Source organism: Buteo buteo, chromosome 2, assembly GCF_964188355.1.
Source record: "Buteo buteo chromosome 2, bButBut1.hap1.1, whole genome shotgun sequence".
In the NCBI taxonomy this organism is placed as follows: domain Eukaryota; kingdom Metazoa; phylum Chordata; class Aves; order Accipitriformes; family Accipitridae; genus Buteo; species Buteo buteo.
In genome coordinates, this window is record NC_134172.1 from 27,726,110 (window position 1) to 27,743,353 (window position 17,244).

General features: G+C 40.0%; 1 protein-coding gene across 1 annotated transcript in view; it reads left to right on the forward strand.

The window, feature by feature from the left end:
* The first annotated feature begins 409 nt into the window (after window positions 1-409).
* CASD1 (CAS1 domain sialic acid O acetyltransferase 1) overlaps window positions 410-17,244 on the forward strand; it is a 33,949-nt gene continuing 17,114 nt past the window's right edge. The window contains exons 1-6 of the mRNA XM_075049480.1: window positions 410-735; window positions 10,138-10,234; window positions 10,944-11,064; window positions 12,578-12,622; window positions 14,913-14,975; window positions 16,309-16,353. Coding sequence (XP_074905581.1) covers window positions 603-735; window positions 10,138-10,234; window positions 10,944-11,064; window positions 12,578-12,622; window positions 14,913-14,975; window positions 16,309-16,353 — 504 coding nt within the window. The 5' untranslated portion in view covers window positions 410-602. The remainder of the gene's footprint in view (window positions 736-10,137; window positions 10,235-10,943; window positions 11,065-12,577; window positions 12,623-14,912; window positions 14,976-16,308; window positions 16,354-17,244) is intronic.

A 17,244-nucleotide genomic window follows, 5' to 3' on the forward strand; every position in this document is an offset into this window, starting at 1 on the left:
GTACAGCGTTATCCACCTTGAGAGGGAGTGAACGTCTCCCAGCCTGGGCTGACCACTTCCATGTCAGTTGACGAGCGACAAGGGCTTAAAATCGCAATACTTGGGGAAAAAGCCAGCACTGCCCGGTGCCGGCAGTGCCGCACCGCGTCAGGCACAGCACCTGGCCCAGGTACACCTTCGTGGAGCACAGTCCCCACCACCCCACGGCGAGGAGCGAGGCGCCGGGGGCCTGCAAGCTCCCCGCCTCGCAGCCGCCCCGCGCCTCCGCCCCCTCAGCCGCGGGCCTCGGACCAAGCCCGGGGGGGATCCACCGCAGCCCCGCGCCCGCCGCGGGGGCCCGCTGCGCCGAGCCGGCCGCCGCGGGGCGGGGAGCCGAGCGCTGGGGCCGCCCGCTGGCGGCCGAGGGGAAGCGGCGACGCCGGGAGGACGGCGGCGGCGGCTCCGCCCCGGCCGCGGGGTGTCGAGCCCCTCTCCGCCGCGCCGGTGGGGACGGCGGTAGCCGGCGGCGGCGGCGGGGTCTGCCTTCGCCGCCAGCGGGGACCCAGTGCTGCCCCGCTGCGCCCGCCCGCTCCATCGCACGCTGTTGTCATGGAGGAGCCAAGATGGCGGCCCTGGCCTACACGGGGGGCAAGCGGGAGATCAACTACTACTTCAGCGTGAGGAGCGCCAAGGCGCTGGCGCTGGGCGCCGTCCTGCTCCTCACCGCCTGCCACGCCGCCTCCCGCCGCTACCGAGGTGAGGGGGCGGCCGCGGGCGCTCCGCGGGGGGCCGCGGCTGGCGGGCAGCGGGAGGCGGAGCCCCGGCGGAGCCCGGGGACCGCGGCCGTGCCCGTGCCCGGAGGGCGGCGGTTCCGCCGCCCGGGGCCAGGCGCGTCGGGGCCGAGGGGCGGCGGGGGCGACGCGCGTACCCCTGCCCCGGCGAGCAGGGGCGGCGAGGGCAGCGCGGCGTGGCAGCTCGCTGGCCGCGGCGGGAGGCCAGCCTGGGGACAGCGGCGGCGGGGACCCGGCGGCGGGGACGCGGCGGCGAGAGCGGCGCGGCTCGGCTCCCCCGTGGCGGGGCCCGGCCTCGGGGTCGCCGCAGGCTTCCCGCCGGCCGGGCGAGGCCCCGCGGCTCGGTCGTGCGTGACTCAAGGGGTCTGTGGCGGCGCGATGGTTTTGCTGTGAGCACAGCCCAGCTCTCGGGGCCTTGCCTGCGGCGGGTATAGCAGCTGAATGGCTGCAGGTGAGGGCGCAGGAGTAGAGGGTGATTTCTCCCCTGTGACTTGTTCCCGTGCAGGATAATTAATGGCCTTTACCTGCCAATTAGTGATTAAAATCTTAATTGGTACAAGACTTGGTGTATGTTCTTTCACTGTTTGCGCCGTTGCCTCAAACATAGCAAAACCCAGCCTCTTTGGTGGGCGAAGCGAGAGGAAGAGTTGTTTGGTTTCACGTGTTGTTAGCGACTGCAGACAAGCCAGTAACCCCGATCTGGAGAGCATAGCTGGTGGACGTGACGGGGATGCACACGGGTGCGCGCCGGTTACCGGGCTGCTGGGAGCTTTGCTGATCCCTCTTCTTTCGGGTTGTTTTGGCCCTGAAGCTGTGAATCTTGGCATGATCCGTAAATTACTAATGGAACTGCTAAAGGGAAATATTTTCTTGTTTCCAATTCACGCTAAAAAAAGTAGTATGTTTTTTGTGGGTAAACCAGAAAGGTGATCCAAAGAGAGATTGCTGTGGTTCTGTTTATTGCAGGACACCTAGTGTTGCTGTATTCTAACACTTGCTGCCAGCATCTGCAGAAGGCAAGGCTGAGGCAGTTTATTGTGGAAATGGGAAAGGGGGTAGGGATCTTTATGGATACAGTTCCCTAGATTCACCCCCTGGCTGGCATGTCAGTAAGTCTGATAAACTGACTAGTACTAAGCTGCAAGACATGGAGGCATTTACTGAATTCTGGAGGAGCTCAAGCATGAAGTAATTGAACTTGCCTGTTGTGCTGTGTTCCTTAAGGCACAAATCAGCTGCAAAACTAGATGGAAGGAGGGTGGCAAATGTGATGCTTTTTTAAAGAGGGATTTCAGGACTGGCCTAGGAAAATAGGGACTGCCATATCAAGCAGATTACAGGAAAACTGGAATATGCATATATACGATATATTATGGGAGAGTTGATGAGAGGGGTGAGTCACAAAGTGCAAAAGGGTGAGACTCTGCAGGCCTTTATGTAAGTTGATATGGTCTGTATGGGTTTTTCACAAAGCTTTCAACAAGTTCCTTCGCCTAAGGCTTTTAGTTTCTTGAAGCTGTTATACGGTAGGAGAGAGGCTTTCCCATAACTTAAAAAGATAGGATGTAGAGTGAGAGTGAATACAGAGTTACAAGTTTGGGCTCCTTTGAACAAATAACATCTGAAAGACAAATGGTTTAGAAAAGGAGGGTGGAGCATTTATAGCAGACAAAAGTTTACAGGATAGATAAAAGCAGAGAGGTGCTTGAGAGATCGTTCTGCAACCCTTCAGTGATCCCAAACATCTGAATTTCAGCAGATGTCAGAGCTAAATGGCACCTTGCTTATTGTCAGTGGTGTTGGTCACCCCCACTGAGTGGTGGTACAATAGAGCTTGGAAAACGTGTACAAAAGAGCAACGCAAATGGCAGAACAGTAAACCAGCTCCTGTACAAAAAGTAATGAAATAGATTACAATTCTGTAGCCTGGACAGAAAATTATTAGCTTGGTAATGGTCTCAAATATTACGAATTATTGGGGGAAAGTAAAATCATTATGATTGTGTTGTAACACAAAGTATTAACTGAAAAATGAAATTAGCAGGCAATACATTTAAAATGATCAGAAGAAAGCACTTTTTTCCATACAAGACGTTTTGAAACACGTTGCCAATATTTTATACCAAAAATGCCCCGAAAAGGGTTATTCTGATTTGCAGAGGGTGGATGAAGTGGGGCTGCAAACATGCTGCACTTCTGGCTCAAAGTTGCCAGGCTGTGAAAGCTGGGCCGTGCCAAGGAGGGGATTGCTCTGTGTTTGTTGTGCTTTTATACTTTGTCTATAAGCATCTGTCGTTAGCTGCTGTCAGGAAGAGGAGAGCAGGCAAGACCAACTTTTGCAGGTGAACGTATGTTCTGTCACAGTGGGGCAAACAAGAAATTTAACAATGAATTAACCACCCATGTGGGTACTGTCTCTCTTTCATAGATGTCCAGGAATATGGAGGAAATTAAAGAGAGCTGCATATCAACAAAAAGTGGTGAAATCTGTTTTGTGGGAGGGGTGAGGTTCCCCCCCCCAAAAAAATAAAAATTTTGGTCTTTAATAGCTGAAGAAACTGATGACCTAAAGTTTGCATAAGTTGAAACAGCAATTGTCTGAATAACAGAGAAAATGAGATAGAAATTAGACATGTCATTCATGGAGTTAGACGTGCCTGATGATATATACAAGATCCTGGTGTCCTGTAGGGCATATAAAAGGTGGCAAAGACCACAGTTGTCTTTGAAGAAAAATTATGTGGTAAGTCAAAATACTTTGTTATTTCATGTCCTCTATTATTCACAAAATCAGACTTTTACCACAGAAGCACATTGGCAGCGTTGAGACCTCTAGCCTGTCCTACTGCAGTTTTTCTCGTGGACAGTTCTGCCAGAAGGAAAAAGCCACAAAAAATCTATATAACCGGACAGAGAATGGTACATGTGAAGAAGGTTTGTCAGTGAATCCTTCTTGCTGTGGGACAAGCATGGGTACACAAAGAGTGCTTGAGAGAGAGTTATTTTTAAAACTTTTTTTTTTTTTTTTTGAGGAAGACATTCTAAAAGTAATAAAGGCACATAAAGGCTGCTTCATTCATACCTTTTCCTTTTTCTCACTACCGCTGGTTAGGAGTGAAAGTATTAATATATAGATATTCTATGTTTTCAGTGTGTCAGTACTTTTAAGATTCCAACTGAGTGGCAATTGGATGCTTTAACTTTTTGGTAGTTAGCCTAGTTTCTCTCGCTTGATTTAGAACCCCATGTTGTGCAGATTGCCATCTATTTTTCTTCTCCCGTTGCAATATTGAAAAGTTCACAAGGCATGAATTAAAGTTAAGAATATACATATGTTTTATACATAAGTGCTTGTTTTTATCTTGGCTTCCTTTGGGAGCTTTTGGATGATTGAGACTTTAGTTAGAACTCCTTTGTTTTGCCTGATTGTCTTTACATGTAAAGGGTTTGGCTAATTTTGGCCTTAGTCATGCAAATACATATTATAGATAGGAGCAGCCCAGTGCACTTCCCAGTAAAACTTACCTGCATAAAAGTTACTTGTATGAAAAAATGCTGGACTGGGGTTGTGGAAAGTTAAATTCAATATCAGGGAGACTATCCTATTTAGGGGTCACCTATATTTTTTGCAAAACTTGAAGTGAATTAAGAGAAGTTAAGGACTTTCTTTAACTTGCATACAGCTTCTGTGAAGAGCTAAGTGGACTAAATGTTTATATACTTCCAGTGAAATTAGTCCTGTGCATTTTTTAGTTATTATCATATTTCAAAAGTACAGTCCTAAACCTTGTTAGAAATAAGTTTTTACTTAAAATTTTGCGTTCTTAAACTCAGTCAGCACTGATAGATACTGCTTAAAACTACATTTTCATTTCGAATAATAGAGAACAATTGAATTTCCATTTCTTCGAAATAGTGTGCTCTTTAGACAAAGCATTGTGAAATATAGTCTGTTTTGGCTTTGAGTGAAGACTTTGAGATTTCACAATTTCAATGGAAAAACCATGATTTTAAGGAATGATGAATTAGAATAATAAGCATAATAAAATTCAGAGAAATTATACTCTTCGTATAACTACACTGTAGTGTATCTAAGTGCAACATTTGATAAAAATAAAAGGTAGTATGTTGGAAGGATAATATACACAAAGTACAAAGGAAGAGCTTAAGAAGAATGGTCTGTGTTTTGTATATAGAATGGCACTTAGATTTCTTTTTCACAGGTTTGGGGTTGGGTGTTTTGTTGTGGTTATTTTTTTTTTCTTTTAAGGTCTCATTAATGGTTAAGAAGAAGGTGTGGTATATTAAAATGAGAGTGGTTCTTTGGCTGCTGTATATTTCATCTCATAAGGAAGACTTGGGCATTTCTGGAGGCACTGTCTTGTTTGTAACCTCCAGTTTACTCTCTTGGCTGCTGTTTCAGTTTTGTTTTATTCTCCTCCTTCATCTTCCACCCAAAACTTCTACTATTATGTTTAAAGAAAGACATCAGACATAAGTAGTGCTCCTAACATGTTTCAGGAGCTTTCTAATATTGCTTGGGGAAATAGTAAGATACTCAGTATCTGGAGGTTGGAAAGAAGGCATAAATCCTTGGCCTAAAATGTCTATGTTTAAAATATATATAATGTGTGATGTTTGGAATGTTATTTCAGTAAACATACTGTAGGATGGAGGATTGTTTTATTTGTGAGTAATTGATGGGAGTGCCATGGAGTGCAGAACTACCAAGCTTGGGTCATGAACTCAAGATATAGAACATGCTCTCCTGTGAAGAATTAGTAAACTGAGATTCTTCAGTCTTGAAAACTTGACTAAGGAAGAATTGGTAGTGGTCTACAAATTATGATAGACAGAAGTTCAAACTGTCTTTTCCTATGTGTCATGGTTTAACCCCAGCCAGTAACTAGGCACCAGGCAGCCGCTTACTCATTCCCCCCACACCCAGTGAGATGGGGAAAAGAATCAGAAAAAAAAGTAAAATTTGTGGGTTGAGTTAAGAATAGTTTAATAGAACAGAAAGGAAGAAAAAAATAATGATAATAATAATAAAATTACAGTAATAATAATAAAAGAATTGGAATATACAAAACAAGTAATGCACAATGCAATTGTTCACCCCTCTCTGACTGATGCCCAGTTAGTTCCTAAGCAGCAATCCGCACCCAGGCCAACTGCCCCGAGTTTATATACTGGACATGACGTCACATGGTATGGAATACCGCTTTGGCCACTTTGGGTCAGCTGTCCTGGCTGTGTCCCCTCCCAACTTCTTGTGCCCCTCCAGCCTTCTTGCTGGCTGGGCATGAGAACCAGAAAATCCTTGACTTAGTCTAAACACTACTTAGCAGCAACTGAAAACATCAGTGTGTTATCAACATTCTTCTCATACTGAACCCAAAACACAGCACTATACCAGCTACTAGGAAGAAAGTTAACTCTATCCCAGCCGAAACCAGGACACTACGGAAGAACTAAGTGCCAAGTAAATCTAGTAGAAACCATATTTAAAAGAAAGGCAGGTGATTCTTCAGTCAGCAGCAGTGGATATGGAAAACTCTTGTAGAAGCATGCTGTGGATGCTGAAAATTTGAAGAGAAGACTGCATGACTTTGTCAGAAAGAAATCTGTGGAAAGTTCTACAGAATATGCAGAAACTACGTCCAGCTCAGGAAGTTCCTGGACTAAACACAGTTGGCAAAATATTAGACAAGAACATAATGTTTACTTGCCCTCTTCTTTTTCATCCCAGAGCATCTGCTTATGGCCTCTGTTGAAGGCAGAATACCAGGCTAGACTGACCATTGGTCTGACTGTGAATAACTGTCCTTATTTTCTTATGCATCTTCCTCAGCAAGTTAGTGGCTTTCAGAGGGATTCTAGTTAGTAGTGGGTTTTCTTTTACATAGTTCACTCTTACATCGCTCTGATATAGCTCCTGATTTTCATTATCTGCATAGCGGAGGGTTTTGTAGCAGTAGCTGTAATAACTGGTAAGTCACCTATTCTTACAATCTAATCACAAGCAACATGAGTTTGATTATGTTTTTCATTATTTCTGACAGTTTCTTTTTATGTAACTTACTCAAAATGATCATTCACATAAGTGTGTATGTTTCAGAATCAAGGAAATTATTTTGCTTGAAAGCCAAAGTATAAAACCAGGGTTTTATTTGAAATTATTAAGAAAAATATGAAACTATGGTCATTTTGAATTTATGATTTCTACTAGAAAGATACCTGTCTAGCAAATCTGAGCTATGCCAACATATTTAAAAAGTAGGTAAAGATTCAGCTTTCCATGTCATCTGCTGTGTTCTGAGCTACTTCTGCAGAAGTTTTGGTAGCAGGATCATCAGCTGTTTTATAAGTAGCAATGGTTGAAAGAGGAGCAGAAAGGCATTGATAATCTGCTTCTGCAAGATCTTTAATCTGTTCAGAAATGGTGCTGTACTGAATAATGAAACAGGCACAGACTGGAAAAGAAAAGATGATGTTGCTGACCTGGAGTGACCTGCACTGGTTGAAAAATAGGAGAGTTACAGAGACTACTTTTCTGGAAACCTTTTGAGTTCAACCTACATCTATGGTCTTAGCATACTTTCATGAGAGCTCCTTTAAATGTTCAGAAGCATGTGGCCCTCTGTGTCTGGCTATTTGCCACATCCCATTGCTGCTGTGCAGTAATTAATCAGTTTGACATGGACAGTGCATGTGCATTGCGATTAGGAAGGAAGTGTCAATTTGATTTCTGGTATCTCAAGGATTTGCTTGAGAGGTTACTGGTCAATTTGAAGAAATTCCTGAAGTACCCTGGGGTGACAAATAGACTCTTATTGATGATAAAAATAGGAGCTTATCACCATATGTGTATATTTTATTTAAATTTTAAATACATTTTTCTTCCATGTGTCAAGATCTGCCTGACCAAGAGCTCCCAAAACTGAGAGATAATGAGTAAAGAATGACAGTTTTAATAAAGTCAGTTTATCTTGTGTGTTAGGGGTATATCATGTGGGTTGCTCATGGAGAACCAACCCAAATCCAGAGCTATGACTCTGAGATGTTTATTCAGACTTTTTTCAAGACTGTTGTAATTCTTCATGTTATTCCAGCTATTTTAGTAGTCACAATGCAATAGCAGTGGTAAGTAATTGAAATTCCAGGAGAGGAAATAAGTTTGGTTGTTAGAGTTCATTTTGAAATGAGGGAATGAGGAGCCATAGGTCATCGTAAATACTACTACTTGACTGTGTTACTGCTGAGTTTGCTTGGATAAATGAGCCAAGGAGTAACAATTACAATACAGTATGTTCTGCAAAGTACATTGCCTTTTTCTGATTTTCATGAAAACAGGTAAGAGGAGTTTCAGGGAGGAAGGCAGGGATAGAAGATGTCTTCAGCTGCCACCTCTTCCTTCCTCCAAGCTAATTTTATATTGCTTTTCAAGAAGTAGCATACATGAGCTGCATTGTCTGTACTTGTGTATCTGAAATGTTCTTCATGCATCCTAAGTAGGTATGAGAGCTAGAGTTTTGAAGTAAGAGAGAACTAAGAGGTTTGGGTGTCAGCTGTACTTCAAACATGTTTTGTTTAATGCTCTTTGTAGCATTTTCCCAGTTTCATAGATGGGAACCTTACCTTTTGTTTTTCTGGGTGGATTGTGAAGGAACAGGCAGCTGAGTATCAGTTCACAAACTAGAGTAGCAACATCATTGCCAATGTTAATGGAAGAGTTATCTGGAAACATCTGTGATCATGCAGGATTATAGAAATCCTAGTTCTGTATTTGTTGGAAATACAGATATGTTTCCATCATCCAACTAATTATTAATGTTTTCTGAAGTTTATTACCCATAGGTCTGAAATGTTTATAGAAAAACTGTTTCAATATAGATACTATTGTCATTCTTCCCACTATTGGGAAATCATGGAAATAAGTAGTTTTCCCAATTATCCTATGTCCATCTCAAAAAAAAAAAAAAAAAAAAAGCCAAAAAAAAGAGTTGATTCAGTGCATATGAGAATTAGTTAGTTTTCACTGTGATCTTAGGACTGTAACTTAGAATATGTTTTCTTATCAGACTGTTACACAGAAAGTCTTTCTTTATCTGGTATACCTTTTATTTATTTTTTTTTTTTTTAATTGATTGGACTGTGGTCTTATGGAATCCTTTGTTTAAGCACAAGGGAAGAGATACGATGGCTCTGTCTCTTTTTCCTAAAAGCTTTACTGTAGTACTGATCTTTGAGGACTGTGAGCTTGGGTCTCAGTAGACATCAGTGGTACCTTGTAAATTCCAATTCCTACAGACTCAGACTTCACACAACTTGCATCTCTTTCTGTTTACCTCATCTAATTTGCAGTTCTAGATAAAGCTTCAGATTTTCTCGTAATAATTGAAGTAGAAAGTCTGTCCCATTATAACGTGTGGCTCCCAACAGCCATGAAAAGAAGAAGTACACAGAAAATGCCCTATTCTTTAGAATTAGTGCAAGTTTTGGTGGAGTAAATGAGCAGTCATCTGTTGAGTTTAATAAAGTCAAGGTTTCACAGAAAATGTTAAGTACAGGCTGTGGTACATTGTTTCTGCACAAGCTAGCACAGGTACCTGCCATTTCATTCACCACTGTTTGCCTGTTTGTCAGTGCTCTGAAATGCCAAGTATGACAAAAATGTTGGAGGGCAACTTCTCTTGCAGTGAATTGTGTTCGATTGTGTTCAGTTATAAGGCAGCAGAATCTGACATGGAGTGTGCTGGAAGATAAGTCACTGATTTCATAACTGGGGTATTTTGTTTATATGAACTTAAGTGACCTGAAACATCACCACCAATTCTCGTGTAAATGTTTTTTGTTTTGCATATTAACCCAGCCTGTAATTTCACTGATTCTAAGGCGTCTGCTATGTCTTAAGCAAGGAGATGTAATAGACTTTCTTGCAAATCTCATGTTGACATTCATGTTCCACACAAGATGCTGTGTATGGTGATTCTGTGTAGAAGATTGTTATATTGAACTGTTCTTTAATTTCATGTAAGTGTATTCTGGATAGCAGATGGCACAGTGGATTGGCATCTTTCGGTGGAAGTGCCATTCTAGGTCACAACATCTTTCTGACAGCAGAAATGGGATCGCTAAAATTTTGTGGATAGAGGAGTGATTTACAGAGAGGTGTGGTATAGTAAGTGAGAAGGCAATTTGCAGAAACTTGTGCAAGATGTTTTTGCAAAAAGTTAGATTGGTTTACTACTATTGATTGTTTCGATTCCTGTGTTTCAAATATTGTCAATTTTTTTTAATAGCAATGGGGCTAGGTTTTAACTTTCATGTGTCTGAATTCTGATCTTAATATAACATTTTAAAGGTGGCGATACATGTGAGTATCTTCTGTCCAGTGGGAGATTTCTTGGAGAAAAAGTATGGCAACCCCACAGCTGTATGATGCATAAGTATAAAAATAGGTAAGGAAACACATGTCTTCTGTTCATCTGCCTAGAAAGGAGAGTCATTGTTTGACTGCAGCTGTAGTAATTGCAATGTCACCTATTTTTCACTTTATAGTTGATCCTTTAGGCTTTCAAAAATATGCAACATTTATCAGAAGGAATTCTTTTCCTTGTGCATTGTCTATGTGTCTACAGTGTTTACCATAGGTGTATTTATGTATAAAAATACAAATAAATGTTGGTGATAGTAGTACTGATACGTGTTACAGAGAGCCACAAGATACTGCAAGAGACTGCGTAGCTTCGTATGTCACTCTCAGATTGCTGAAAGGGAAAATACTGACCTTATGTGTAGAATTGCAAGTAAAAAAATCCCACATAAAATTACCAATCACTTTTTTTTTTTCACCTACTAGTAAGAGAACTTTATTTTTTAGAATTATGTTGTAGATTACCATTTTGAAACTACTATGTTTGTAGCACCACAGAATAGGAAAGCCTGCTTGGTGATTTGCCTAATTGTATTAGCAGGGGAGTTCATTTTCATTTCTATGCAACTTACACTAAACTTTTTATTAATTCAGCATGTTCAAAAAAAGATTTACCATTCCTTAGAGCTGGATATAATGCTTAGAATTATCTATATTGCTCTGTAGATTTTCTAAAGACTTTTTCCTAAAACACAAATTTCCTGTAACATGAACGTTGCTGTTTTGTTTTACAGTGAAGCAAAGAATTGCCTCATAGACAAACATATTGTGTTTATAGGAGATTCTAGAATTCGACAGCTGTTCTATTCATTTATAAAACTCATAAATCCTCAAGTCAAAGAAGAAGGAAATAAGGTGAGTTAGTTTATTTTGATGATGTTTTTGTTTCTTTCTTCCTAATTTACCTCATAACTCTAAACTTAAAAAAAGTAAGAAATTATACCATTTGCTGGCCTAGCCATCAGGAATAAGAACCACAGAAAGGTCTTTTGGACAAGAACAAGATTAGACCAAGATAATTATTTGGGTACAGATGAGATGATTGGGAATCTGAGAAGTGAACTAGGAAGCTCAAGAGAAAGCTTGTGGCAGTCTGGGAATAAAATAATGAAGCTGACTTGTCCCATAGCAACTTAGGTTTCTTGATGAGAAAATGATTACTCCTTCGTGTGTTTTTAAATAGTAGTAATCCGTGGGTTATAATTTGTCACTTTAAATGTCAGTTAAATTGCTGATCTAATCTGTTCATAAAAATCCTTGGGGCAATGACAGATTTCCAGGTCTAACTTGAAGCTGAAACTAAAAATAGCTCCTGGTCTTACCTTCCTTTTGATTGCTGCAGAAGAGCTGTCTGAATTTTATAAGGTGAAGAATGTAAACTGCAGCTTGCTCAGTAGAAGCAGTAAGAAAGGTTTTAGCTGTATCATTTGTTGAACAGAATATTAATTTCTTTTGCTATATCATGTTTCTTAGGCATATCTGTTTGTGGATGTATGTACATATGTGAGGGAGAAGACACATTTCATTTTCAACTGTACATCAGATTTGTCAATTATTTAGTAATTCTGTCATTTAGAAGTGCAAGCTGGCAGCTTGTCCAGCAGACAGCATGCAGTCACTTTCACTTGTCAAAACAAGATGTTTGATTGATTGCGTAACTCTGATTTTCCTAGTCTGTTGGTTAGGTCACAGTTGCTGCCCAAAAGTAGTGGTGAGATGATAGAGTACTATAATTGAGTTTGAGTTGAGAGGTGTCTTTTGTCAAGTATTTATGAAATCAAGGTCTCCATTTGTGGAAGAGAAATACGCTTGTTCTTTTGGACCGGGATTGAAAATAATACTGTATTTAGTAATATTTTAAAGGAGGATTGTGCATGCAGTAGCTGACTGCTTCCTTTCTGATTTCTTACAGCCTCACTCAGCAAATTTAATAATGCATTCCAGACTTGCCTGAGATTTTCTTTTATTCTTTAATTAAAACTGTCAGTTGTTTTGTGCAAAGAAGATGGGCAGATGAAAAGGAAGGCTAGGGCAAAGGAAGTGTAAGAAAAGAAAGATAAAAAAAGTCTAAGTTTTTCTCATTTTGGGAGGCTAAATTTAGGAAAATATTTTATACCTTTGTAACAGTGAACAGAAAGCATTTCAGACTTGTTTTCTTCCAGGAAAAATAACCCTTTCTGTGAGTAGCTTGTTTTTCAAGAAAGTAACATAAGTATTTTGCATGAGTATACTGACAAGTTTATACAAGAAAAATCCTTTCTACTAAAGATAAACCTTTGGGTGAGAGCAAATTAACATATGAATGTAAATATTTTTGTTTCATTCTGAAAGTTTGTCTTTTGTTTTGTTGTTTTGGTTTTTTTGACAGCATGGAAATATCCCCTTTGAAGATAAATCTGCTTCAATTAAAGTGGTAAGGTTTTATCTAGCATTAAATTGCAAGTCATAATCATATTATTATTTCATACAATGTAATCCAAATTGCAGTCAAAGCTGGATTTTTCAAATTTCCACAATTGCTGTAAAAGTAAAAAAAAGCTTTAGACCATTAACATTCTTTACAAATTTTCCACAAAATATATCAGAGTGTATCTTAAAATATTACGTTTTGAATAAGATTCTTTGAGAGACACTGGCTTTGAGTACTTGTATTCTGTGCTAGCTTTGGGCATAAGCTCTGGAAGTGTGTATAATTTTTCTTTTTGTCAGATCTTATAATTTGACCTTCCCAAAAATAGCTTTTGCCAGGAAGTTTACTCTTCCACTGCTGTAAGAATATGTATCTGGGCTAACTTACTTGGAGTGGTAATTGTCATAATCGCCACTGAGCTCTCTATGCTATCCCAACAAGTATTCCTTGCGCTGTTTTTGCATGGAGAAATAACCACATTGTTGATTATAATGTGGATACTTAAAAAAAGAAAACAAAGTACTTGACGGTAGGTTTTATGAAGGACTCTGTTCTCCTCTGCCCTGGCAATGGAAATGGTGTCCTCAATAGCTTTCTTTGCTTCCCATGACAGCTGTCAGCAGTGCTGGGATTCTGGTAGTCATGTATTTGTTTATGCCCTGGAGACAACTCATTCTCTGTTCATGAAAACCAAAGAAGCAGTGTGTTTGCCGAGTTGTCTGCAAGCGAGTTTTCAGTACCTGTTTGTGTACAGTTAAGATTTAGGCTACAGAATAACATTTTAGGGTGTGAGCCCATGGCAATTTAAGTCTATGCTGTCATGCTCTGTTGCCCTTCACAGTATGTTCCTGTGTTTGCACTGTAACTAACGCTGGTACAGCTGTGGAATGGGCTGTTTCAGGAGTTGATTCAGCCAAAAAATTACTTTGTAGGATTCCTTTTTGTTCACGTCTGGTGTGGCTCATCATATGGTTATCTGAGTGCTGGAAAAGGGGGGGTAGAACACCAGGCAGGACAAAGGGGCCGATGCAATGTGATTTATGATGGTGTAGCCTGACACAGAACTGCATCTTCAAAACTCCTTGAGCCTTGGTAGGTGTCTAACCACCAAGATTTGAGAGGGCAGGTTTGGGCTTTTGGGAGATGCCTAGGTAGTTAAGAATATATTCCTAGTCTGCTGCTTCCTTGTTTTGATGCTGTATTGCTGTTGATATTATTGGCATGGTAGCTGAATTTTCACATTCAGAATGTCTGTGACCCAGTAATCTAAATGTGGAAATACTTGACCAACAAAAGAGAAAGTCACTGGGAACAAATGGAGAGTTTAATTTTGCCCTTTCTAGTTATCATACTGATCCTTCTGTCCTTCAGCCACTGCAGAGGGCTATGTGATCACTCACACCTACCAGTTAATTGACAGTGCTCAAGTGAGCTACCAAAATCTTTAGGTCTGTGCCAGTGGAAGATAGAGATTTCCTCTCTGCTGGTAGTGTTTCTGCATTCTGCATTATAAAGTTTCCTCACAATATTTTCTGCATATGTAATCCCTGCCATTTCACTTTAATATGTATTTGTAGTCTACTCAATAGTTCTGCACATGAGGAGTCACTAGATGCTAGGAAGTCATGGCTCTACCTGAGAGGCATAATAGCACTAGGCAAAGTGTAGACTGTCCTTCTAGATGAAGGTTGGGCACTACTCCTGACATCTATAAAAATGTCAGTAGGTAATGCATTTGATGCCCATCGCACTATTACATTTAAACAGCTGATAACTTACGAAGTTGTAAAGTAAATTGTTAGGTTTACTTTTTGTTTGAAAATTATGATCAATTATATGAAGTTCTGGAACAAAGAAAACCTTTTGGTAAAAACTGTGGGAAATAGAGCAAAAAGTAAGTTCTAATAAATGAAGTTATAGATTTGAGCTTGGTTTTATCCCTGGTCGCATTGGAAACCCAAGGACATCCCATTTGGCAGAAACTAAAAAATTACCTTCTTGGTGAAATCCCAACTCCTGAACTACAAATGAAAACTTCTTTTTTCATGGGGGCAAAGTTTTGTGTTGGGGTTTTTTTTTTCCCCTGTTTTTTTTTCTTTCCTCTTCTTTCTGTTTTCCATGCTAGAGTGAGATGTCAGGCTTTTCATGCTAACTATAAACAAAATCTCACTTTGAGCCTAGTGTTTTTCCTTCACAGTTGAATTTATGGCAATTAGTTTGGTTTTTTGAATTTTTGTTATTAGCCTACTGCTCATCATTAAGCTTACAGACTAAATCTGCATTTATTTTACAGGATTTCCTGTGGTATCCAGAAGTTAATGGCTCTATGAGGCAACGTATCAAATCTTGGACTGAGGTTTGTCTTAAAAAACCTGTTTATTTTAGGAAGATAGAGCATCTGACTGAGGACTACTACCTTTCTTTTTTTCGTACACACAACTGTAATTACTAGGAGTCCAGCAACTGCAGCATATCGCATACGTTCAGTTAGTTATGTACCAGAGACCTGAAATTTGACATCAGGATAGTGAAAGGGGGATGTTTACTGGTGTATATGTTTCTGGGCATCTCCTGGTCTCGCCAGGATGGCTTCCCTTGGGCCAAAAAAAACCCAAACCAAACCAGAAAAACCCTATTTCCTAGGAGCAGGTTGATTCATCCTATTAAGAGCTGAAAGGATTTACTCTGATTTGGTGTTTTGCTTCCTCTGTGTCTGCAATGGCTCCACCTTCATGTGACCAAACATTTTTGATCCTTATGGGTCCCTTCCAACTTGAGATATGCTATGATTCTATATTTACGTTAATTTGAGTGTTCCAAACTGAACGACAAAGGCAATTTGGAAAGTCAAGAATGCCTTGATTTTTTTTGTTGTTTTTCAGTATTTCCCTGAAGTTACATAGTAATCTTACATTACAGTAATGATATCATTTTTCATGTTATTCAGCATAAAGTTATGTGTGTAATTCTGATAAGGAGTAATATGTTTACAGATTGGCAACTAAATTTTTCATGCTTCTTCCTTTGTTGATCTTTAAATAGCCTGAAGTTATTTAGTAATGTCCCCCAGTGATTCTTCTGCTACCCTATTGGTCATTCTTGCACAACACCTTCCATAAAGATAGCGAAAGTTATCATTTGTTTTTCTGTGATTACTACAAAAAAATGAGAGCTGCTAAACACTTGCTGTGCCAAGGCAAAACTTGTACTGAGGTGGTCAGCACTGTTTGTTTCCTTGTACTCTTCCGTTTGAGTACATATTCTGTTCCTTGTCCTAGACGTAACTTTCAGACCTCTGGGGCAACAACTTTCTGTTCTGTCATGTCAGTACAACAGCTCAAAGAGATGTTTGACAATGCTGAGAGACACTAAGGGAAAAAGTACTTCAGTAGTGTGATCTACAGTTTACTTGACCTTAGGAGAAGATGTTTAGATGGCTTGTGAAGAGAACTTATGCTGCTAAATTGATAATGATTGTATACTTTACACTTTTGCAGATTCTGTTATGTGAAAATTCTGGTATATCACAAGTTGATGTTCTCTGTAATATATCTGCAATCTATTCTTTTGTAACCATTAACTGATGGACGAGTCACAGTTAATTAAGATACGAGTCTTAATTAACCTGCTTAGTAAAATAATAATTTGTGAATATGTTAAAACTAATTTCTCTTTACTTTGTGTCTTAGGGTTCTGTGGCAAAACCTCATATAATTGTAGCAGGAGCTGCCACGGTAAGTTATACATCTATGGAGCATTTTAGTAAAGAAAGAAGTTCTAGTAGCATAATTGTTATGCTTTCAAGTTGGTTACATGACAAAGTTGTTAAACTCAATTTATAATAAAAAATATACTCTCAGTGAATTTGTTATTAAAACAAGTAGTTCTAAAATATCAGGTATATTTTATTATAGCTGTGCAATGTACAGTACTTGCTTTTTGGCAGCAATACTGGTTGATAAGCATTGATTACCTTGAACCTAGCTAATAAAGTAGCTTTGTTAAAAGCAGATTATTCATTTAAAAAGTTAAGTAAAAGTACTTGCATACTAACTAAGATGCATTTTTAATAAATTCTTTTTAGTCACAAAATACTGCTTTTGAGCATGGCGCAATCTGGAATGCTCTTTTTGAGCGCACATATTGCTTTTAGACTTATATGGGCAAACCCCTGAATTTTACATGAACGATTCAACAACCAAAGAGATTGTGCTTCCTGAATCTTGTTCCACTGGAAGTTTCCACCACTGCTATGGGCAGCAGCGTCACAGAAAACAGGGCTGACAAGGACCTGAAGAGGTCTCCTAACCCATCAGTTTGCCAGAAAGCAGGATCAGTTATACCTGTGTTGCACTTGACAAGAGTCAACCAATTCTTTAAAACTTCCAGGGGTGGAATACAACAGCTCCCACCTAAGTAGTCTATTCCAGTAGTTGGCTGGGTACTGGGAGTCAAGAGTCAAACAACTGCTTATGTCATTAATTCCACTTTTAATGTCCTTTACTTCCAAATAATTTGGAACTGGAATTTGAAAGGAATTAACTGTTAAAATTTCATACCAACTCAAATGTAGAGAGGGAAAAATGTGTTCCTTTTTAAACAAAATCCTTTGAAAGCAGTTTGAT